Source organism: Sorex araneus, chromosome 4, assembly GCF_027595985.1.
Source record: "Sorex araneus isolate mSorAra2 chromosome 4, mSorAra2.pri, whole genome shotgun sequence".
NCBI classification, from domain to species: domain Eukaryota; kingdom Metazoa; phylum Chordata; class Mammalia; order Eulipotyphla; family Soricidae; genus Sorex; species Sorex araneus.
Window position 1 is genome coordinate 165494725 of NC_073305.1, and position 24274 is coordinate 165518998.

Genomic DNA, 24274 nt, shown 5'->3' on the forward strand with positions numbered 1-24274 from the left:
CTTATGGTAACTCTTTGAGGCAGGTACAATAACGTTTGCCATTTTCCAGGTAAAATACTAGAAGACTGCCTCATTGGTACCTTAATTCTAGCTTTTTACAAAAGTTTTAAACTTTATTTTCATGAGGTTGTTCAAGTTAGTTGATTACATTCAATATTTCAACACCAGTCCCACCACCATTACACCCACCTTCCCACCACCATTATTTCAATTTCGAATTTTCCCACTACTGTTGAAGCCTGCCTGCACAGGCAGATGGTAGCACTGGCGCACTGTAGCATTGTCGTCCTGTTGTTCATTGATTTGCTCAAGTGGGCACCAGTAATGTCTCCATTGTGAGACTTGTTACTGTTTTTGGCATATCAAATATGCCATGGGTAGTTTGCCAGGCTCTGTCATGCGGGCAAGATACTCTTGATAGCTTGCCGGGCTGGCTCTCCTAGAGGGATGGAGGAATCGAACGCAGTCGGCCGCATGCAAGACAAATGCCCTACCCGTCTTGCTATCATCACTCAGTGCAGGCAGATTGTAGGTAATTTATTTTCTGTTGCTTATTATGAATATTGCTAGAGGTGGTGCTGCCGCTTTTGGAGCCACGCGCTCCTGGAATTCTAAATACGTAAAGGGATGCAGAGACATCTCTGTAGGGAACTAATCCATTGTGAGATTCATTTGTGGGTCTCTGAATCAAGTCATGGCAGCTCTTTGAGGCAAGTATCATGGTTGTATATAATTGTATCTGCTCAATGTGTATTCTGAGCTTTTATGGGACTGTTCTACTTTCATTCCCTTTCCCTCTCACACCCCACCTCCCCAGCCCCTTCCTTCACCGAGTTGTTACTGCAGCGATCAGAGGTTGCACATACCTGGCTGGGTCATGGTACTGCTGGGGCACGTATGTGGTTTTCGGACTTGCAGGTAGTCCGGGTGCTTGCATCCACTGGCTTGTGATACACGACCGAGCCTCCAGAATGCACTCAGCTCTATGGGGGCGGGGGTGCTGGGGTCTGCCACCCCACCTCACCCGCTTCATGCCTGCAGGGCACGTGCTCCACTGTTAAGCTGTCCCCCCGGCCCTGTGGAGCTGCTTCTGACTTTCACAGGGCCTTCATAAATTTAGGAAACCGCTTTCAGGAAGCAGCCAAGGATGTTTCTGTAATACTGCTCATTTGTTCTGAGTGTGAGTCTGAGTGCCACCAGTGCTGTGTCTTGTAGTGTAAAAAGCTTCCTGACCTTTTGTTTTAATTGTGTTGCTGTCCTGGGGTGAACAGCTGGGGGATACCTGAGGAGAGAGAGAGAGAGAGAGGAGCTGCACCAGACCTTGGAAGCAAGCCTGTGCGTGTCTCAGGGCTCAGCTCCCGCAGCCTCCAGAGAAGACTGCACCAGAGGAGAGCCGCAGACTCTCGCCGGGACCCACCCGGCTCCTCCACTCTCCGGTGGAGGCGTGGAAGCGGGTGAGGTGTCTGCTGCCCGGGATTGGGTATTTGGCTGGGTCTCGACCTCCTGTTTGCTTTTGAGGCCTCAAGAGCCACTGCAGAGGGCCGGAGTTGCTCAGCAGGACTGCTGGTCAGGGGGAGAGCAGAGCAAGGAGACTCCCTGATGCTTCTGGGCGCGGATGGGGCTGGGGTGACCCCTGAGTCCCCGTCTCAGCCTCTCAGAGCCCTCAGTGCAGCCCGCCCGCTTCCTGCTCCGAAGGCCTGGGGTGTAGGAAGTGCTCAGAATGGGTGAATTGACACATCTGCGGTTTGGCGCAAAAGATAATGAGGATTTCCCCTCTCCTTGTGTGCCTCTCTTCCATACGAAAGTGTTTGGTAAAGACCACGTCAGTAACAGCACTTAAGTGTAAAATTTTGCGTAGTATGAATTCAAAGGTAGAGTTAGGCCGTTCTTGACCTTGATTTCATTATGCCTGCATTAATACCAAGTGGGTTACTGTCATCTCTTCAGTCATTGCCTTCAAGTCTGTTTCCTCTGATGGTTTGGAGATCAAAGCAACTGTATGTTAATTGAGCGAGTAGCACTTTCAAAGACACTAAAAGGTCACTACCTTGGTGACTGCAGTTAATTTACTCAGCCTTTACAAACCACTTCCACTTCCTTGCATTGAGCGAGCCTCAGTAAATGTAGCACGATTTCTTTTTTTCTCTCCCCTCCCCCCACCCCAGGTCTTTCTTCCTTCTGTTCTGCTGTCGTGCAGTTTCATGTGCCATTTCTATCATTTCTTGTTAATGTAACTTTATTCGGCACTCGATTTGTGCATAACCTGGGCCCAGTGGTGCCAGGAACATAATGATGAGTAAAAGTCACCCTCCTCTGAGTCACCAGCTGGTGGGGCTGATCACAATACACTTAAATAAGGTTTAGGGCTGGCCATTTTGGGGGACTTGAGGGTTTAGAGAGGGGGTGCTGGTGAAACTGGTGTCCGTTGTAGTGGACCTGAAGGAAAGGGCTCTGAGGCACTCAGGTATCAGTATTTTTCCTCCCTGTCACGGCCATATAAGGCACACTGGGTTATTTCACACAGAGGACACTGACGCAAAGAGAAGTTCCATAGCTTGTCCAAGAGCGCCCAGCTCAGTGGCACTGCTGGGATTCCAGCCAGGCACTCACTCTCTCACAGTCCCCTACCGTGGATAGCTGCTTTTTTTTTTTTGCTTGCTTTTTGGGTCTCACCCAGCGATGCACAGGGGTTACTCCTGGCTCTGCGCTCAGGAATTACTCCTGGCGGTGTTCAGGGGACCATATGGGATGCTGGAAATCGAACCCGGGTCAGTCGCGTGCAAGGCAAATGCCCTACCCGCTGTGCTATCGCTCCAGCCCCAAGGTGGATAGCTTTGTGGGCTGACGAGTCTGTAGCTAAATGAAGATTAAGGCTGTGGTTAGAGACGCTGGGCTGGGAGCTTGGTGGAGGTGACACTGGTAGAAGCCCCGAAACACCTCCCACTGGAGGGCGCGATATTAGCAGGAGAGGGATAGAGTTGCGCTCCAGTCTCTGCACTCTTCCCCTGGGTGGGAAGATGCGTTTAATCCGGCGGGCAGAGCTGGGGTTTCCTAGATAGAAGAACCAGCCCCTGTTCTCTCTCCCTTCAGCCCGGACCCGGCCTGAGCTTCTGACTTTGCTTCCAGGGTTGATGAATGTGTTTAGCTTTCAGCTCTTGTCCTCTGCCGTTCGCTGTCCTTCCTTCGTCAGTCATATTGCTGGAAAGAGTTTCCTGGACAGTCATCTGCACTACTTTTATCTCACCTTGACGTCCGTTCCTCATGGGAGTCTCCATGCCATCTCCCCAGGGGCGGCGTCCTCACCAAGGTGTCGGGACTGGCCTGCCGCTGTTCCAGGGGCATTGCTCAGTCCTGCCAGAGGTTGTGCTCCCTGGCCCCGGGACATCTGGTACTATCTGGAGAGAGTTAGAGGTGTCACGGTTGGAGGGGGTGATGGGACTGGCGTTCGGCAGGGCTGCAGTTGGCTGTCTTGGAGCACTCAGAACAGATTGCACAACAAAGAATCATCCCGCCCAGAGTCAGGAGAAATACCTGTGTCACCTGGTGGCGCTTTCTCAGCCCTCCTTTCTTACAGCCGTCCCGCCACTGCCTTGGTACTATTCCCTCCCGAGGTGGGGAGAAGGACAGTGGCGACCCGGAGAAGGGAACCTGTTGCTTTTCTCTACCCTTGTCAGCCGCTTGGGGAAGCGCCTGGGGACATTGAGGGCTGATGGAGTGAGTCTGTGATAAGCCCCCATGTGGCACCAGCCCCACGAGATGCCATCAAGCCGCACCTGGGTTCCCCTGGTTCTGCCTGGTTTGGGGGGCCATGGGACCCAGTCTGGAGCGAGGAATTGCTCTTTGCAGGAAAGGAAAGTTTGCCCTAAATTTTTTTCCCCGGCTTTCCAGGTCCATTCTTTTGCCTCACAGAAAAGAATTTCAGGAGAGAAACAGTAAAGTCAAAAGCGTATTCTTTAGAGGTTATGAGGAAGGAAAGAGCTTGGAAGTCCACGGTAGGTGGGGACACTCCGCCCTGGCGGGGAGGTTTGCTGCTTGCCTTTGCGAGTTGTTTTTCTATATTTTCTCCAAACTGCCCCCTCCACTCCACTGGGGCTTTCTATGCACGAAAGAATCCCTTGCTAGGGTACCGCCGAGGGGAAGAGCTTGACCTTTTTGGTGTCCCACCTTTACATCCTTAGCAGAGCTCTCTGTTCCTGCCGGGGCTTCTCTCCAGCTGGGTGGGGGTCCAGCCCTCTCTGGGCTGTGCTGGTGCCAGTTGGAGTCTTACCTGGCCTCAGTTCCCAGGGCTGCAAAGGGGGTCCTGCCATAATGTGTTCGGCTCCATGAGGGCGAGTGACTGAGCAGCTTCTGTCAATTCCATCTGGGTTTTATTCCTTCCCATGAGCTCAATGCCAGGGCGGCCCCCATCTTCCTGCTTGGCTGAGGGATTGACTCCGACCAGTGCACGGTTACGGCCCTGGGTCCTGCGCCCCTTCCCAAGTGACTCAGAAGCAGGCACCCTGCTCGGGGCCCTCGCCCGGCCTCTGCTCGGGGCCCTCGCCTAGCCTCCCTGCTCAGGGTCTCACCCAGCCTCTCTGCTGCAGTGCCTCAAGTCTAACCTGGGCCTGGCACGAGGAACCTTCATGCTTCAGCCTGGTGGTTCTCAGGGGGAAGGAGCCCTGCCCTCCGCGGGCCTTTGAAAACGGTAGGATGACGAAGTAACAGAATCCACGGGCGCACCAGTCTCCATGCAGCCCCGTGACTTCTCCAGAGCTGTGTTCCACATCGGGTCACCTGCCATTTGCTCTCAGGCCATTCTTTTTCGTTTGCTTTGTGGCCACACCCAGCAGTGTTCAGGGCTTCCTCCTGTCTCAGGAGGCAATATGGATCGAACCCTGGCCGGCTGCATGAAAGGCAGGAGCCCTCACTCGCTGTACTGTTGCTCCAGCCCCTGTCAGACTTTTCTTGAAGAGGACGGGGTGCAGCAGTCTGTTTCTTACTCTACATAGTTTCAGGCTAGCATTATTGGTGTGACATCATTTTGTAATGTGCAGGATAACTTAAGCCTCCTGAGAAAGGGCTGTGAGGGCCCCATGGGGGTTACCCCCTTCTGTGGTTCATGGCTTCTTTCTACTTCCTAGTTCACTGGCTTGATGATTTCTAAGGGAACCTAGACCCACCTGCCATTCTAACACCCTCCCCCCATACTACACTGTCACAGGTGCTGACACAGAGCAAAGTGCACCCCAAACGGTTTGGACTTCTTGTTTTTTTTTTTTTAATTTTTTTGGGTCACACCCAGCCATGCTTAGGGGTTGCTCCTGTCTCTGCACATAGGAATTACTCCTGGCAGTGCTTGGGGGACCATATGGGAATGCCAGGGATTGAACCCAGATTGGTGGCATGCAAGGCAAATGCCCTGCCAGCTGTAATATCACCCTGGCCAGGGTTTGGACTTCCTAAGCTTACCTGTGTATATCCATCCACAGATACGGAACACTCCCAGTTTCCTTGGCGCAGCATCCCGGAGGAAAAGGGTTCCAGGGAGGGCCGTCTTCGCAGCAGAGCTTGCATTTTGTGCCTCTGGCACGACAAGCAGGCTCTGGGGGATGATGGTCCTGCTCTGCCCAGTCGCTTCCGGCCGCGGGGCCACCAGCGCACGGCTCACTCTCTTCCCCTTTGTGTCCCCCGCAGAGGCCCCGTGCGCCACGCCCCTGATCTGCAGCTTCGGGAGGCCGGTGGACCTGGAGAAGGACGACTACCAGAAGGTGGTGTGCAACAACGAGCACTGCCCGTGCAGCCCCTGGATGCACCTGCAGTGCTTCTACGAGTGGGAGAGCAGCATCCTGGTCCAGTTCAACTGCATCGGCCGCGCGCGGAGCTGGAACGAGAAGCAGTGCCGCCAGAACATGTGGACCAAGAAGGGCTACGACCTGGCCTTCCGCTTCTGCTCCTGCCGCTGCGGCCAGGGCCACCTGAAGAAGGACACCGACTGGTACCAGGTGAAGCGGATGCAGGAGGAGAAGAAGAAGAAGGCGGGCGCCGAGAAGAGTGCCGGCAGGCCGCCGGGGGACGCTGCGGGCGGGGAGGAGGCCAAGAAGTGCCGGGCGCCGGCCAAGCCCCCCAAAGGGCTGAGCCATGAGGGACCGCGGCGGCACTCCATGGACCGGCAGAACTCCCAGGAGAAGGGCTATGGGACCCGCTCGCCCTGCGGCTCCCCGGGCCAGTCCCCGCCCGCCGGCTACTCCATCCTGTCCCCCGCCCACTTCGGCGGGCCCCGCGCCTCCCGCTACCTCGGCGAGTTCCTCAAGAACGCCATCCACCTGGAGCCGCACAAAAAGGCCCTGGGTGCGGGCCATGTGTTCCGCAGCACCCACTTTGACTACAGCCCCGCCGCAGGCGGCTTATCGGGGCACCGGGGAGCCCACTTCGACGCGCCCATCCAGTTCCTGCGGCGCCTGGACCTGTCGGAGCTGCTCACGCACATCCCCCGGCACAAGCTGAACACTTTCCACGTGCGCATGGAGGACGATGCCCAAGTGGGCCAGGGCGAGGAGCTGCGCAAGTTCATCCTGGCGGCGCTCAGCGCCAGCCACCGGAACGTGGTGAACTGCGCCCTGTGCCACCGGGCGCTGCCCGTGTTCGAGCAGTTCCCGCTGGTGGACGGGACTCTGTTCTTGAGCCCGTCGCGGCACGACGAGATCGAATACGATGTTCCTTGTCACCTCCAAGGTACAGAGGTGTTAGAGCACCCACTCTCCCCTCTGTTCCTGGAGGGACCGAAAGTATGTCAGGCTCGCCCCGGGCCTTTTGGGGCCTTTGGTGCTACTGACCTGATGTGTGGCTCTGTCCTGGGAGGGGATGGGAGTGGAGGAGGGTGGCACGTACCACCCCCTGCACCCCCCCCCCCCAAAGTGCAGCTGTGATGCCATTATGATTCCGTTCTGTACAAACTCCAAGAAGCAGTTGCTGATGTTCAGTCTTCCTAACCAGGAGGACATTCAGAGAGGGAAATGTGCGGTTCTGCCAGTTGTGCATTTCTCTCTGATCCTTGTAAACCTCAGTGTGCTGTTGGGGGTGAGCGAGCCGGGTGTTTTCAGAGGAGTGAGCCTTGACATTTTGAAAGATGCTCAATACAAGCAGAAGGAAGGAAAAGGAGGCTTTACCGGAGTGCCGGGAAGACCTACAGCACATAGGGGATGGGGACAGGGATAGCCACCAGGAATCGAGTCACTGGGCGGGGTGGGTAGGTGAGAAATCTCAATTCCTATGCAGCTGTTGACTTGATTTGCAGAGAGCAGTCGTGACACACACTGTTCATAACTTGAACGCGGGGCTCGTGTCTAAGATGGCCCGACAACACTTACATTCCGTTCCCCAGCCACTGCTGACTCAGTTTCCAGACACACTTCCAAGTCCTAAGTGATTCCTCAGGTTTTTGCTATCATTATTTAAAAACTATGATATTTTTTCCTCCAAATTTAGGTATTACCCTTAGGCTTGCTAGTCAAATAGTTGAGTGCTTTCATGCGTCCCCCTGTTTTTCTCAGGGTAACATATCACAGTCCTTGATTACATTTTTTTTTCCTTTTTAATGTGGACCACACCTGGCAGAGGCCACAGGGAGCCTGGGATCCAGCTTGGACCTCGAAAAGCAGGTGCTTCAGCCCTTTAAGCTCTCCCTTGGGTCCTGGATCAAATCTTCCATGGTTTTTACTACTGTGTAAACATTTACTGCTGTGTCAAGAACAAGTTTGCTCTTTCCAATACAGAGGGCTATAGAAACATACATACGCATATATATATATATGTATATATATGTGTGTGTGTGTGTTTAACATTGATAATTGCTTCACATTTTTGTTTCATAAGCATTTTTTTAAATGTTGATTGTTCTCACTCTCTACCAGGTACAAACCACTTGTTGAAAACATTTCTACTCCCTCGCCTCCTTTTTGTTTGTTTGTTTTTGGGTCACTCACAGCAGTGCTCAGGGCTTCCTCCTGGCTCTGTGCTCAAGAACCACTCCTGGGAGTGCTTGTGGGGGAACCATACGTGGTGCCAGGGGTTAATCCAGAGTTGGCTCAGTGTAAGGCGAGCGCCGTAACCTCTGTACTGTCTCTTTGTACCTCCTTTCGACTCTGATGAGACAGTCTCTGACTTTTTTTCTAAATATTTACCTTCGGGAGCCTTTCATCTCACTGCCCCTGGCCCAGGGCATTCGGGACCTGCTGGAATGCAGCCCTTTGACATGCTCGCATTTCTTTCCTGTCTTTTTATCCTCTCTTTACGAGGTCCTATATTTTCTTTTTCTTGATATATTCCCTCATTTTGTTAGGAAATCTGCCCAGGAGCTTTCTGAGAAAAGAGTTCCTGGGAATAGGTGTTTTGAGACTTTGAAAGTCTGATAGTATCTTGACCCTGAGCTTTTTACACAGGATTGCGTTTGGCCCGGTGTCGTCTCCCCACTGTGAAGGCTTTTCTTCTCTTTCAGTGTTGCTGTTCTTACCCTGTGCTCTTACTCCTCTTCTCTACCCTGGTGGATTTTAGGTCTTCATCCTTCGGATCCCAAAGCTTCATCATGGTAGGGGTTGTCTCTACCCCGTTTTCAGTGAAGAGAGTTTCCTTGCTTTTTTCAACTTTGAACTCACCGTTTTTGGTTGGGGGAAATTTCCTTTGATCATTTTTCTTTAATAATTTCCTTGTATTTTCATTTTTAAAAACATAAACAACTATCAATCTGATACTGGGCCTCTTAGGTTGAGCCTCTTTTTTTTTGTTTTGTTTTGTTTAAGGAATTCTTTGTTTTTTTTTATGTTTGTTATTTGTGTTTTGGGTTTGGGGCCACACCCAGTGGTGTTCAGGACTTACTCCTGGCTGGTTCTGTACCGAGGGAATCACTAGTGGTGGGGCTCCGGCGACCACATGTGGTGCCTGGAATGGAATCTGGGTCAGCAGTGACTTTGATCACACCTTCCTGTCGAGGAGGTTTGAGCATCTTCCCAGACAGGGCTTGAGTCAGTAGCATCACTTCTGTTCCCTTCAGATCCCCAGAGTCGGGGGCCAGGCCCAGACTCAGGTGAGATAGACTCTGCTTCTGATGGGAAGCCTAGTTGCTTGTCCGTCCCTCTCCTCCTCCCTTTAGCTCTCCTTGCCCGCCCCTAAGCTTGCTGTCCAGCCATAAGTCCACTTGCTGCCTCACATTTTGGTGAAGAGTGCTGGTACTTCAGTTTTTGTTTTTGTTTTTTTTTTGTTTTCTTTTCTCCCTGAGTGGGATAGTTGTAGAGTGTGTAATCACAGGATGACTAAGAAACCCTCGGCTCTCTGGCCACCTGAGTTTGGTGGTCTCGGGCGGCTTCCCCACCTGGGACGGCCAGTGCCATGGGTGGGCGAAGGAGGAAACGAGGGCCAGGCTGGTTGGTGATCAGTTGCCATTTATTCCATTCTCTCCGCGCGCCTGTTCCAGTCTATTCCAGTTTCCTCCTGTGCCCCCCTTGCTAGTCTGTCCGCACTCGACTCCCTGCTTTGGTCTCTCTCTAGTCTCTCTCCTTCTACCCGCATTGGGGGGAGCCACCAGACCTAGGTCCCAGGCCTGAGGAGGATAGTTGGAGAGAGAAGTGGGGAGCAGTGCCTTCATTTTATATGGCCGTCTTCTCTTCTAAGACTGGAAATCATCTTCGCAGTGTCTTCGTCAGAGTAGTTTTGTCCTTGTTCTGTTCTGGTGGACAGCTTCTTATTGAGTCTCACCAACTTAATAATTCCATGCCTGTCCCGGTTATTATCCTACCTTTCATCAACTTGTAATCTGTTGTAAAAATGTCACAGGCTTTGCTAGGCCGGAGACACTCGTATGACCAGTGGAGTTAGTTAACACCTAGATATTCCAGACCAGAGCAGCCCAGGATTTCTGAGGAGGTAGAGGCATGCGCCTGCCTGGCCAGTCAGGAAGTGAGAGGAGGCATGTCGGAAGGTCGGCTGGGTTAGGGCGAGCAGAAGGGCTAGCCGCATATCCTGTCAGAAGGAAAGGGAACAAAGGCATGTGATGAAAGAAGCTGGGAGACGGGCAAAGTAGAAGAGAGACTTTGGCTAGAGCAGAGGTTCTAGAGAGGAAGACCAGGAGGGCAGATGGGGACCAGATTGTGGGGGACATTTTAGGCTCCAGTAGAGAACTTGATTATATTTATGAATTGAAAGGCTTGAAAAAATGAAGCACATGATCAATAACTTTGTGGGAAAGTTGTTTGAATGCGTGGAGCCTCAAAAGTGTTAAAACCTATTTTTTTTAGTCTACTTGGAAGTGAGAGAGTAATGGGTGTGACCAGAGGAAACCAGAAGTGGCATTATCTAGAAGAAATTGGGAATGGGGAAGCTTACAAGGATGATGAGCACCATCCCGGGGTGGGGGGGGCAAGTTCAGTGTCAGACCTCTTAGTGGGCCAGTGAGTCACACTGCTGGCATTCCATGTGCAGTAGTGAATGAGTGAAGGACTATCAGTAATAATACTCACTACTTGCAATTGTTTTGTTTTAATATTCAACTATAGTAGTGTTTTAAAAGTTAAGTGAAGAATAAACTCAAATATGAAAGCTCAAAAAAAAAATTGGGAATGGGGGAGGTATTATCTGAAAGACACAGTCCAGGGCACACCTGGCAGTGCTCACCTGGGTTACTCCTGGCTCTGCACTCTGGGGTCACTCCTGGGGGGGCTCAGGAGACCATAGAGGCTGCCGGGGATTAGGCGTGGGTTGGCTGCATGCAGGGAACGTGCGTGCCTGCCGCAGGACAGCTCCAGCCCCTCGAAGATGTTATTTGGGGACCGAGGCTTCCCAGGCTTCCCGTGCTACTCGCCCTGGCCGTGCGGGCCGGATGGCCCAGTGCTTGGGCCGCCCACACACTGCCGCTCACCTGCAGCAGTGCCAGGGAGTGAACTGCGGGCCTCTGCAGGCACATCCTGTGCCCAGCCCGTAGGGCTCTTTCCTTTTCCCTGAAGTTATTTTAAAGGAAAAAAAAAAATTTAGCTGGGGTGGGAGGTTGTGACTGAAAAATGGTTTAGAAGGGAAGATGAGTTCTTGTGGCGCACTGTGGTCTGGGACCCTATAAATGCTGTGAGAGCGGTGGGGAAGGGGCCCTGGGCTTAGGGGAAAGGCACTGAGGAACTGGCGTAGGGCGTGGGTTTGAAGGGAAGCTGGGATTTTGTGTGTGTGTGGGAATGTCTAGCAAGTGCTGTTACAAATTAGCATCGGAGGGACTGGAGCTATAGCACTGCACTTGCCTTGCGCGTGGCCAACCCAGGCTCAATCCCAGCACCCTAGATGGTTCCTCAAGCACTGCCAGGAGTGACCCCCGAGCACAGAACCAGGCAGAAGCACTGCCAGGGGTTGCCCCCAGCCCCAAAAGAAACCGATAGTTAAATCAAAACAAATTAACACCGGAGATGAACACCAGGGGGCTTATTTTAGGATCTAGGATGGTGGTGGAGCATCTTCCACTTTCTAAAGAGTGTTTGGGGGAGGAAAGAGAAGTGAAAGGAAAAGCATGTGGCACAGCCCAAGGTGGAAACCTGAGGGAGAACAAAAGCCCTGGGCACTCGTGCACGTGTGCACCCGCTCCCCCTCACAGGCATAGGCCGCCGAGAGAGACCTCGGGTGCTCAGCGGCCACAGCTCAGCTCAGACGAGGCTGTGCGTCAGTGCCTGGCGAGACAGTGCCACACGTGTCTGCTTTAATCGCCACATTTCTTTCAGCCGAGTCCCGACAGTGAAGTGAAAGAAAACACTTAAAACCATAAAGCTTTCGAACTGCAGTGGGAAGGCCACTGCTTGCCACAGGACTCCAGGCTCGGTGAACTCCGTGCCACCAAAGTAGTTTGTTTCCAGTGATTGGACTGTGGGTCTGTCATTTCTTTGCCCTTTCCCCTCACTGCCCTCCCCGGCCTCTGGCACCAGAGACTTCCCGGTCACCTCCTCTGACGAGTAAAACTTGTGTTTAGTTTTAGTAGATCATTAAGATTCGTCTCATTATTTTATTGTGCTATTTTATAGTCTTTTTTTTTTTTTAAAGCTCTGTCGGGGATTGGACCCAGTTCTTGCACAGGCCAGGCGTGTACCCAGTCACCGAACACTCGCCTGGACATATGCATTTTGTGTGTGGTCTCACATGCTAGAGTTTAGAAGTGTGATGTTCTTTACATTTCTGTATATGCTGCCGTGCGGGGTCGTCTGGGTAAGGAAGTTCCCATGAGTTTGTCTGGATGTTAAGATTCAAACACGTGGGGCCGGAGGTCCGTGGGCCCCCGTGTTTCAGCCTCGGGCTCAGCTGCTTCCTTTCTGTGTGTACTTGGGTAACCCTCTGAGCTGCCCTTCTGACCACGGGGAGTGGAAGTAACAGTGTGAGGGCTACACGGGGCGACTGACGTCGCCTCACAGTGTAGCACCAGCCCTTGGGTAAGCACGTGGCCCACCCTCTCTGTCTCCATCAGCACGGTTGTTGCTGCAAATAACACCGGAACTTCTTGTCTGTCTCCGCCCCACCCTTCCTGGCAGTCACCCCAGGCATCTTTGTATGTTTGAGAAACTGCAGTGAGTAAGTCTGGGAGGGAGACTGGCAGCAAATGCTCCCTGGCTGCCCCGAGTCAGGGTGACAGTGCCCTCGAGCAGAGGTTGGCAGTATTGCCAGGAGCTCTTGTCGCCAAGGTTAGATATAAATTCTTTGGCTTTCCATAGGCCCTGGCCACTCACACAGTTACAGCACAGCTGCATTGCCAATGCCGTGCCAGGCTCTTAGGCCCCCAGCTCCTGCCCTCCAGGCGGGACACACGGAGCCATGTAATAAGCCGAGGCAATGGGCCGTCCCCCCCCCCCCCCCCGCAGGACCTGACCCTTCTCTGCAGTGGGAGGACAGGCCCATCTCTCCCCTGTAGGGTGCATCCACAGGGACTGGTGGGCAGTGCATCCTCAACAAGACGCCACGCAGGAGCCTGTTCTCCCCGGGAAGTGTTAGCACACTGGAGATCTCGATCCCTTCCCCGTTGCCCAGACATGTTCTGGACAGCCCGACTCTTTCCTCGTGATTTGACCCTTTGGCGTAAACTAAAGGACACCCTAGCTGTGGATGAATAGCGAAGGGGTGGGTTGTGACTTTAAAGAGACGAGCAGGGTAATGGGAAGGCACTTGCTTCGCATGTGGCCAGCCCTGGTTCAATTCCCAGCACCACATATGGCCCCCGGAGCACCACTAGGGGTCAGTGCTGAGCCTCTGAGCATTGTGAGGTGGGACTGGACCCCCCCCTCCATCTTAATCAGCCCTTTTCAAGTCAAGGGTATAATTCTGGTTCTAAAGTTAGATGCGGCCATGATGGAACAAGTTTGGAAATAAGGAGGTAACAGTAAGCTTGGCCATAGTATTGCTTCAAGGCTTCTAATACTCTGACTTCCGGCTGGTCTGTGATGGGACTTGCCCATGGCTGAGAGCCCGTGGCTAAAACCTTACAGGTGGGTTCAGTGTCCGAATGTCATGCACAGACTTCTGAGGTGGACGTCCTGTGTGATCACAGGCTGGTGGCAAGCATCTGCGGCTTAGCCATTCGAATGTCTGTGTTGTGAATCTGGAAGCACCAGTGAACTGCGCTAGTATGAGTATTTGAACTTCAAATGCAGTTCACTATTCTGAAGAGGGGTACAATTTGACTGTAGCCAACAGCTATCACCTATTTTGCTTTTTATTTTTTTTAACATGGATTCAAATGACCAAGTGTTTGTTTCTAATTGCCAGAGGAGCCATTTGTTTTAATCCTCTCTGGAGACCCAAGGTGAGTTCCCCGCCGGCCGCTCTCAGCCTCCTGTCTTCTGTGCACAGGGAGGCTCATGCACCTGTACGCCGTGTGCGTGGACTGCTTGGAAGGGGTGCACAAGATCATCTGCATCAAGTGTAAGTCGCGCTGGGACGGCAGCTGGCACCAGCTGGGCACCATGTACACCTACGACATCCTGGCCGCCTCTCCTTGCTGTCAGGTGGGTACTGCCCCCACCCCGCAAAGCCCACCGTGTGTGATGGCCAGCTTCCGGCCCCAGCAGAGCCCTTCGAGGCAGCCCTGCAGTTCCTTGGGAGGGGGATGTCTTGAGTAGATGCTTCAGGGGCCCTGGAGAAGGGCTGTGGGCGTGCCCGGGCAGCCCTCTGGGAGACTGCACTGCCGGTAGAAGGGGTGGTGTAGGCCAGGGAGTGGATAGTTACCTGGGAAGTGTTTCTGTTGTGTCAGATCCCAAGAGCAGGAAGGCCTGCTTTGTGCCCACTTGCGAAGCTGGAGCTGCCACTTCCCGTGTCCCGTGGTGGACTGGTGCCTGCAGTTTCCTTTTTCTTCGTTTTTTTCTAACCTTTTTTTTTTTTTTAATATTAAAGTAAATTGTTTCTCGTAAGATGATGCTGCTGTTGAAAGGAAGAAGCAAGTTTTGCTTTCTTTAGCAGACAGGATGTTCTTTTTCTTTTTTTCCCCCTGTGGTGTGGCACAGCTGCCCTGGCCCACCTGCTGGCTGAGGTTAGCACAGCTGATTTGTGACACTTAAAGCCCTGCTAAGAGGGATTTCCTGTTGCTCTCAGAAGCATCGTGATGGCTCTGTCATTAAGAAAAGGGCACGTATTAACAAACATGGAATTGCCTTAAGTAAGTGACATGTAAAGGAAACAAAGGCAAATGCTTGGAAATAGAGTGTTTGGTGTATTTCTGAGAACCACTTGGTACCTAATTCCTTAATACTCACAGTGGGAGAGAATTTTTGTTGTTGTTGTTCTGTGGCCAAGCCTGGCTTTTAACAAATAAATATCTGATAAGCATTTTATTAGTTACCACAGTTTTATATGCTTAATAGTGTGGTTTGTTTGTATGTGCGTGTATGTATGTGTGTGTGTCTGTGTGTCTGTGCTGGGGATCAAACCCAAGACCTAATATAGTTAAGTCATGAGTGGTACCATCGAACTACATCCCTGGCCCCATGTTTTCACTTTTGTTAAGGGACTATTCTTGCTCTTAGTAGTTTATTCAGACATTGGACTTTGATATTAGGATCAAAAGATTGGCAGGATAGCTGTTTCAGCTGTCTTAATACTGAGGAGAGAAATGCGGTTGTAAAAGACCTAAATGACCATCCATAGCCAATTGTTGAATTCCAGCAAGGACTTTTAATGTTTCTAAGGAATCAATTGCTTTTCATTTAAAATTTTACTCTTGGAAATAAGATATCTTTTAGCTCTTCACTGAGCTTTTTTTTAGGCCACTTAAAAGGGCATTTAGCTCAGTTATGGGTTGTTGGTCATGTAGTGGCTGATGATAGTGCATGATCTGGAGGATGCAACCGCCAGTCAAATCCTTTTATGTCATTATCTTGTGCTTCTATTACCTCATTTGAAATTTGTAGATGAGTACCTACCTCAGGAGTGTGAGGGCAAACTGAGATTATACTTTTCTATTACATCTTAACATGAACTTAAATGGAAGGTCGGTTGTATTTATAATTGCTGGCTATTCACCTAGGCCTTGCACCCCTTACTGAAAGCCTCCTCTCCTGGGGTACTGCCCGAGAGACCTGCATGGGAGAGATGGAGTGAGTGTTCTGATGGGCTCCAAGGCCTCGGAACACGCCTCTTCTTCCCCTGTGTCAGTTGAATTCTTACGGGGACATTTCAGAAAATGTGTTACTGTTAATGATTCATCATTGATCAGTACTATAGAATTTCAGGGTATATAGCGCTCTCTCTCTCTCTGTCTCTCTCTCTCGGGCACACCATATCAACCCCCAAAGTTCCACCACCGTCCTACCAAAAGACCCCTCTATCCAGTGCCCCATCTCCTATCCCCTCCCCTTTCTGTCTGCTCACCACCAGTGTTCTCACTGACTAGGGTCATTTATTTATTTGTTTGTATTTTCGCTTCATACCCGGTAATGCTCAGGAGTTAACTTCTGGCTCTGCACCCAAGAATCACCCCTGGTGGTGCTCATTAGGGGGACCTAATGGGATGCTGGGGATCGAACCCCGGTCAGCCGCATGCAAGACAGATGCCCTATGCACTATACTATCACTCGAGGCCTGACTAAGGTTTTTTTTTTTTTCTAATTGCCCCTCCGATGCCCAGTTATTAGTGTTCCACAGATGAGTAAAACCGTGTAGTAATTATCTTTCACTTTCTTATTTTATTTAGAATTATCACCTCGTTTCCTCCATTTTGTTCCAAAAGGCAAGGTGTCGTCTTTTCTAGCTTCAGAGGAGTATTCCTCTGTCTTTATCAGAGCTTCTCACTCAGTGGGTCAGGATCCTACAAGGGGTCATGTAACTGAGTGTGAGGATTGCAAAAAAAAAAAAAATCTAAAAGAATTTTTATAATTTATCAGTAATGTTTGATTTGTATAACTTTTATATAGCTATGCACTTGGGATTGCATAAAAAAATTTAGGAGAAAAGGGGTTGCAAGTGAAAAAAGTTAAATAAGTTTTGAACTCTACTGCAGCTGCTTTATATATTTAGCTATTGGTGGATTTACATTAAATCCAGGCTTGAGGGGTGCAAATATCAAATTAGTGTTTTTATATCCTTTGAGCGAATGCCTACGTGTGGTATCACTCAATCATATGGTAGGGAAATTTGGTTTTTTACATTGGAGAAAATGGAAGTAATTAGGACTAGAATGAAAAAGAGTCTGAATTAAAAAAAAAAATGAGGTCAGAATGCGGCTGACCCGGCTTTGATTCCCAGCATCCTGTATGGTCCCCTGAGCACTGCCAGGAGTAATTTCTGAGTGCAGAGCCAGGAGTAACCCCTGTGCATTGCCGGGTGTGACGCAGAAAGCAATAAATAAATAAAGTCAGTATTTACAGTGAAGATTAATAGAGGTGGGGTGAGAGAAATGGGCTTCATCGATGCTCTCTCAAATCCCGTAGAGTTAGGGATTCCATTTAGAAGAGAAGCTTGGTTGGTCCTTCTGCCAGGCAGGTGGAACTGCCAGCAGCTGTGATACACATCAGGTGAGCAGTCAGGAGTCCTTCATCTCTCTGACTGGTGATGGACACTTACAGACAGTATCCTAGAGGGAGGCTAGCACAGGGCCAGGGCATGGGCATAGGTGAGCCTCCCAGAGGATCCGCATGGCCTCCAGGACACCAGTGGGACGGCCGACGAGGCCCTGGTGGTCCCCGATACGCCCAAAGCAACACCATGGCCGCAGACCCCCGCATTGAGAACAACACAGCCTGGTTGGTCAAGCACGACAGGGAGTGATCTCAAGACCCCCTTATCCCAGCCCCTGCGCTCTCCCACAAATGTATTGATTCTGATGCTTCTCTCCCACGGTGCCTTCCGTTCTCGGTGATGAAAGTGAGGCTTCTCTGAGCTGATGAGTTCCCCCAGTCTAACAGTCTTCCCCGGGGGGGGGCGGGGCGTGGGTGCCACCGCCTGGATGCGGGGCTGACTGTGTGTGCTTCCTCTCTAGGCCCGGCTGAACTGCAAGCACTGCGGAAAGCCCGTGATCGACGTGCGAATCGGGATGCAATACTTCTCTGAGTACAGCAACGTCCAGCAGTGTCCGCACTGCGGCAACCTGGACTACCATTTTGTGAAGCCATTTTCCTCCTTCAAAGTCCTCGAAGCTTATTGATGAAAGCTTTGCTTTTAGTAATAGCTATTTTATTGACATTACTTTGTTACCTATCTTTTATAGGGAAACATCCTGTGACGCTACTTTCTTTTCTAATTTAAAGGAGAACCCCTTTGTGTACAGGTGCCACTGAAACGGGGGCCACCTGCTGCCCTCTTGCCTCCCGAGTGTTAGTCTGTGGTCATGGCCAGGGTCCGAATGGGTAATGCTGAGTTGTGGGGTGGTGGTTCACTGTCACAATGGGTCTCTCGAGCAGCTTTTGAGGTGGGGGGCGGGGGAGAGGAGGGGTGCAGTTAGCAGAGGGAGGAGGTGGCTGTAAACTAAGCACAGTAGGACTTGGGAAGAAACTCTTAACTGAAAACACAAACTGTCTCAAGATCCACGTTGAGACCTCTGGGGCTTGGAAAAAAAAACGGTGACAAGTGAATGTAAGTCTGTGCCTGGAGAACTGACGAGGTCCGAGTCTGCTCTGGCTTAGTGTTGTGTGTTGTGTGTGCATACACACCTGCAGTGTCCCCCACGCCCCAGATATACTACTCGGAAGTGAACACAGTGCTCTTCCTGTCACAGTTATAATCTAACAGTTGGTTTTCATACTAAAACTAATACCCAGATTGCCAGGCAGGAAATCTACGATGCTGCAAATATTCTTAGGTATGACCTACAACAGAATTAATACTACGTGAATTTGGCAAGGAGACCCACTGGGCTCAAGAGTTTCGTAGCAAAAGAAAAAAAGTCAGAACCCTGTTGTTTGAATTGCTCATGTGAACCTCTAAGGAGAACTCATGAATATCACTATTTGATGATTTTCTGTTACCGTTATTCATAAAACCAGTTGGTAAAGTAACTGATTTCAGTAGGTGGTACTGATTTGAAAAGTAATCATTTCCACACTTAACTTCCCTCACTTAATTCATTACTTGCAGTCATGTTCTGTGCATTTTTATACTGTGCTTCCAAAATTAAAAAACTTACCCTAGGAAGAAAAGGAAAATTTTGTTTAGAAAGATAGTACAGAGTAATTTCTAAATTTCTTATTTTTTTCAGTAAGTTGTCTCATTTTAGAAAACCACTGATCAGTGTATAACAGTATATTTGGGAATAGATTATTCTATAGATCCACATGACACCTTACTGTTAGCAGAAAAACTTGGTCACTTAAAATAACGATCAGCCTGAGCTTTGGTTTTTCTGAAATAACCTGTGTCTACTAGATTTTAGACATTTAAATAGAGGGACCTTATGGAATTGGTATATGTGTTCTCAGAAAGAATCTGATAATTCCAAATATGCTGTGTGAATTTGTGAAAAGAATAATCACTTTATTGATAACCAAATTTGGGGTTATATTAGCATTTTTGATGCACATTGATTTATGCCTTTTTTTTGCACAAACAGTTGGTTTTCTTGCAAGTAAATTTTAGTTCCACTAAATGAAATATTTGATACTTTGTTTGAAAGACTGCTTCATTTAAAGGAACAGTTTATCAAATATTATACCTCATTTTCCAGCTTAGGTGATTATCATTTGGTTTAATGCATCTAGTTTGGTGGTGTCTGATGACCTGAAAAAAAAAATTACAGTGGGGGAAAAACACTCAGTTCCTATAAAGCAGCAGAAATTATTTGCCTGACCATAGACCATAGGTCTATTAGATATAATTCTCTCAGATTAGTCCTAACTCACAAAATTATAATTTTGAATTAGCTACTTTCCTGTTGATTCTCTCATACACCCAAGTACTAGATTTTGACCATAAAAATTAGTAATTTCCCCTTGTCTTCAGAGTGCCATTTGGATTTTATTTCTGGATTTAAATTTGTCATGCTGTTTTTTAAACTTCGGTTTGTATCTGCTTATCTTGGTGTTCTGAGGCTTAAGTTTACATAAAGATGCACCCTGCAATATCCTCAGCCTGCATTGCAGTATTGTGTCTTACCTGGTCTGTCTTTTCTGCTCGTCTGCTTTCTTCTCCCTGAACAAGAAGTGTGAGTGTGGTTCACTGTCATTGAGGGCTAGAATTTGCTTTGAACCTTCACACTGATGGCACAGTTATAAGTGGGTAGATGCTGCACATATATAAGGCCTAGATGTAATATCTGGGATTTTCTTGTTTGGCGTGGGGCAGGGGGCTTTCAGGGTATTTCATTTTTGTTTAAAAGAGAAAATATGGCTGATTTGAGAATAAAATACAATTGCTATGCAACAGGTGAAATATAACTCTTATTTTAGAAATATGCTAATCTCATCATTTTCTCCATGTTTTCTCAGAATACTTTTTCTGACTATTTTGATGCAGATTGGAGTATATCAGAAAGATAGTTTTTGTTGTGGTTTAGATATTAAAAATACTCACTTGGTTTATGCTATTTTTTTTCTACAGAGACTCATTTTCTGTTTCCCTGATGGATTTCTTTAAATAACATGAGCCACTCATAAATGATAATTTCAAAGTGATTTTTCATCTATTCTAACTTCTTATCACTATTATTTAAGTTTCGACTTTGAACAAATTTTTTGCTTTAGTTTATGGAGAAGCCTTTATTAATCTCAGTGTGTAATTTCAGTCAGAAAACTTTCATTAATCTCATCGTTCCCATTCAGGCCAACCCTTCTGCCTGCATCTGAAGTAGCTGATATGCTGAATTCATACCTTAAAAAGATGACACGGGCCATGATACTGGAATGATTTCATTATAGTAAGAAAGCATCTGATAAAAGACCCTTCATGTTCACCTTTTGTAAAGGAAGTTCATTTTTTGAGAGTAAAAATTATTTTCATACATGTTTGAGGGAAACTAAATGATCAGGAAAGAATATTACCAGATGTCTAAACCTTAAAACTAACAGCTGTTTGATTAAACTTACCAGACCACCCATCCTAACATACACTCGTCAGTTCTCCTGTGCCCTGCTCAGTGACTCCAGTTTGCTTTCCTCTCTCGCCTCATGGTAGCAGCTGTTGAGTGGTTTCAGCTGGGGCTGAGGAGAAAGTCCTCTTGTTCAGTGTTTCGGTTCCTGAAAGAGGGTGCCGCCTAACCCAGCTCATCTGTGTTCTGTTGAGTTTATTATTATCCCAGGTAAAAGAAAGAAAATACAATGATGGGCTTCATTAAAACCAGCTCGAAAATATATTCTCGCTAGTAAAGATTTCTTGTTAAGATGTCTTGGATTGCACTTTTGTTAAGGGAAGATACTGTAAATAGTTAAAGAATGTTGATGAAAATGAAGCATTTGGTTTTGGAATTGTGTGTGATGTTAGAAGGTTTCTGTTTGTGAAATGTATGTATTAAAAATAATAAAATTTCAAAAACTAATACTATTGTGTCACTTTTATTTGTTAGAATTCAGGTGTTTTTGAATTTGGGTTTGTTTGAGCAAAAGAGATCATAGAGAACACAGATTTTGATAATTATTCAGGTAGTCATTTCAAAGTCACTGCAGTTAATAAGAACTGCAAACTGTGTTGTTTGGAAGTAGCATGTTACATATGTGTACCTTTTGTAGCAAAATTCACATTCTGTAGAATAGGTTGCTTCCATACAAATTGCCCAAAATTGTTGTTGTCTTTTTAGGGGGTGCTATTGAATAATCTTCAACACATGCCTTTTGATTTTTAGGCTTATGCCTTCTTTGTAATGAAAAGATTTTATTTTAGGCTTCTTCATTATAGGAAAATGAAAACTGAGCCTCAATAAAACTTCCTGCTGACTTTATGCACTGTGATCAGTAATGGTTTATCTTTTAGATTTCTTGTCCCCTTATTTCATTTTCCCATACCAAGTTGAAATCCATAAAAATATTAGGATGCAAGAAATGGATACAGGTAAGGAAAGAGTCCTTGGTCTGCCCACTTAGTCAAAAGACTGTTCTTCCACTTATTTATGATAGACATCTGAAGCACGAATTTTAATTTTACTTAAAGGCTGAAGGACTCAGGATATTGTGATTTCTACTAGAGTAATTTGTTTCAACAAAATTTCCTTGCAGTTGTAAGAAAAGTACAGTTTTGACTGTAGAAGAAAACAGTTATGGTGATTGATAAAGAATTAAGCCGGATAAAATTATTTTATTGATTTCTATTTAAATATTGTTATATTGCTTTGACTTAATATTTTTAGCAATTAGACTGCTAAATGGTTTTGTTGGGAGTTTCTGGAGCAAAGAGTTAAATTTTGGAAGAAAAAAAAGCATGTCTTAATCTCTTGTCTCTTCCATGTTTTCTAAATTCTCTATACTGAGGTAAAGTGCTGCATAATTATGCTAAGTGAAGTGTATTTTTAAGTATATTTTTCTTCTTAATGACAGCCTTTAGCATTGTAGTAATTACATAAGACTAGTCTGGTTTTGTTAAGCCTTAGGAGCCACAAAAACAAAAAAACAGAGCGCCTTGTCATATGGAATTCAGTAGAACAACCCTGATTGCATTTGTCATTATTCATTTTTTAAAAAAATTTGTCATTATTCTAATGGAATGGGCCACACAGCACTATTTCCGGTGATAGACACAGTGATCGGTTCTCATATACTTGATTGTATTTAGATTGTATCGTAAAATCAATTTCAGGATGCTCTGATAATCATACTTTATAAGGAAGGCTAAAAGCCAGAAAAGTCTTCCCCAGGCAGAATTTAGAGATGCCAGAATTTAGAGCAAGGCTGTTTTTGTTTGTTTGTCTTTAAATTTATGAAATACACTCTTGCTAGATTGCACTGACGGCTGTACTTACTTTAGAGGTAAGGAGCCCCAGAGAACTTACATCTTAATAAATTCACAGTGGCTAACTGGGAGCTCAGTCTTAAAATGAGACTTTGAAGTGGATGCTTGTTTCCGGTTGAGCGGTAACTTGGAGCTTGTTTTGCCAAGGCAGTAGGTTTAAATGATATGTCAGCCCTTGCCTCAGCAACACAGGATCAAAAATAGAAGTAATTCATTCCATAAAGTGAAAGCACATGTGAGAGCAACCCCTATTCTTAGGAAAAATAAAACAAGACTTATTTTTATTCAAAGTGCCTAAATTAATGTTTTTATTTTTTAAAATTTTATAAAGTAGTTCACAATATTTGATTACATTTAATATTCGAACACCAATCTCACCACCATTATACCTTCCCACCACCATACTTCGAATGTTTCCATCCTGAACCCCAACTCTGCCCCAAAGCAGAACCGAAATAATTTATTTTGTATAGAACAAGACTTTTCAAAGGGAAGATAATGATGAAAGTCAGTATTGCCTATTGCCTCTATTTTTGTGCATTAACTTGATGACATCTGTTCCACTTTGTCATGACTTTTGAGGAGAACTGTGAGTGTGAGACGGTATTTTAACATTTATCCTGAGGATCCCTCGTACATTCACTGGGGGATCTGACTTTGAGATGTTCGTAGATCCAGAAGAGTCAGCTTAGGCCACAGAGAAAGTATAGTGGGTAAGCAGCTTGCCTTGTACACGGCTGAGCCAGGTTTTATCCCTGGCACCACATTTGGTCCCCTGAGCACCACCAGGAGTGATCCCTGAGCACCACCAGGTGTGGTCCCCAACCAACTGACTGAACAAAAGGATCAGCTGCTGAGTTCAGTAAGCTCTGATCTAACTGGCCAAGTTTTTATTTTCAACTAACTTCTCTTGATCTTTCACTTTCAGTTTCTTGCTATCTTGTCCAAAGTTGAATTATCTTTTTTTTTTTTTGAGTTGCTAAATCTTATTACTGTTTACTTGAATCTCACACAGCCTTGGCAGCAAAGTGCTGGTTCTCTGTTTATTTTAGATAATTTGGGAAGGGGGTGGTGTTTTACACCATCCTTGAAGTAATTAGTGATATTCCAAGTCATTGTGAAACTATGTGTTAGCAGTAAATGTCTTACACTTTGTTGTTCGTTCACCGGAAGCTCTAGCTGCAAGGACCCAGTGATGGTGAATGTGAACCAAGGAGGTAAATTCAGGCGCAGGTCCTGGGGGAGTGTTTACTGAAGCTTCCAAACTTCCTGGGTCTAGAGAGAATGGTTTAGTCTGGGAGGAACAAGGGTAGTGGGAGTCCCTTAGAGGTCTTGTGAATGTTTCAGAATGCTTAATGAGACCATAACAATGCCTATGACAGGACTGCACAGGATATCTGAAAGGGTCGATTTATTTTTGGCAAGTTAACATAATCTTGATTATCTTGCACTGCTCAGAAACACAGTAGCACATGCCTTTGATCAATAATACACAAGAATGCAAATGAATAATTGCATAACACTGCTAATTTTTCAGACAGAAACTTTGTAAATATAGACAGGGTCATATTAGATGGGCAGTGGTTTTGATAGTGGCAGAATTCAGAAAATGTCATTTTTAAATTTTTTTTTTTATTGAATCACCATGTGGAAAATTACAATGCTTTCAGGTTTAAGTCTCAGTTATACATGCTAAAACAACCATCCCTTTGGTAGTGCCCATATTCCACTACCAAAAAAACCCCCCAAAAACACCAAAAACTCAGTATACCTCCCAATCAGCCCCCCCACACCCCAAATTGATAACTGATAAATTTCACTTTACTTTCTCTTTGGTTACATTCAATATTTCAACAAAAACCTCACTATTACTGTTAGGAGTTCTCCACTAGAGTCAGACCTGCTGTGAAGAGAAATGAGGTTTTGGATTTCT

The 24274-nt window shown here is 47.3% G+C and overlaps 1 protein-coding gene across 1 annotated transcript in view; it reads left to right on the top strand.

Annotated features, from left to right (window-relative positions):
- The window catches only part of HECA (hdc homolog, cell cycle regulator), a 61274-nt gene extending 40336 nt beyond the window's left edge, over window positions 1-20938 (top strand). The window contains exons 2-4 of the mRNA XM_055136145.1: window positions 5674-6711; window positions 13834-13988; window positions 17453-20938. Coding sequence (XP_054992120.1) covers window positions 5674-6711; window positions 13834-13988; window positions 17453-17617 — 1358 coding nt within the window. The 3' untranslated portion in view covers window positions 17618-20938. The remainder of the gene's footprint in view (window positions 1-5673; window positions 6712-13833; window positions 13989-17452) is intronic.
- The last annotated feature ends 3336 nt before the right edge of the window (window positions 20939-24274 follow it).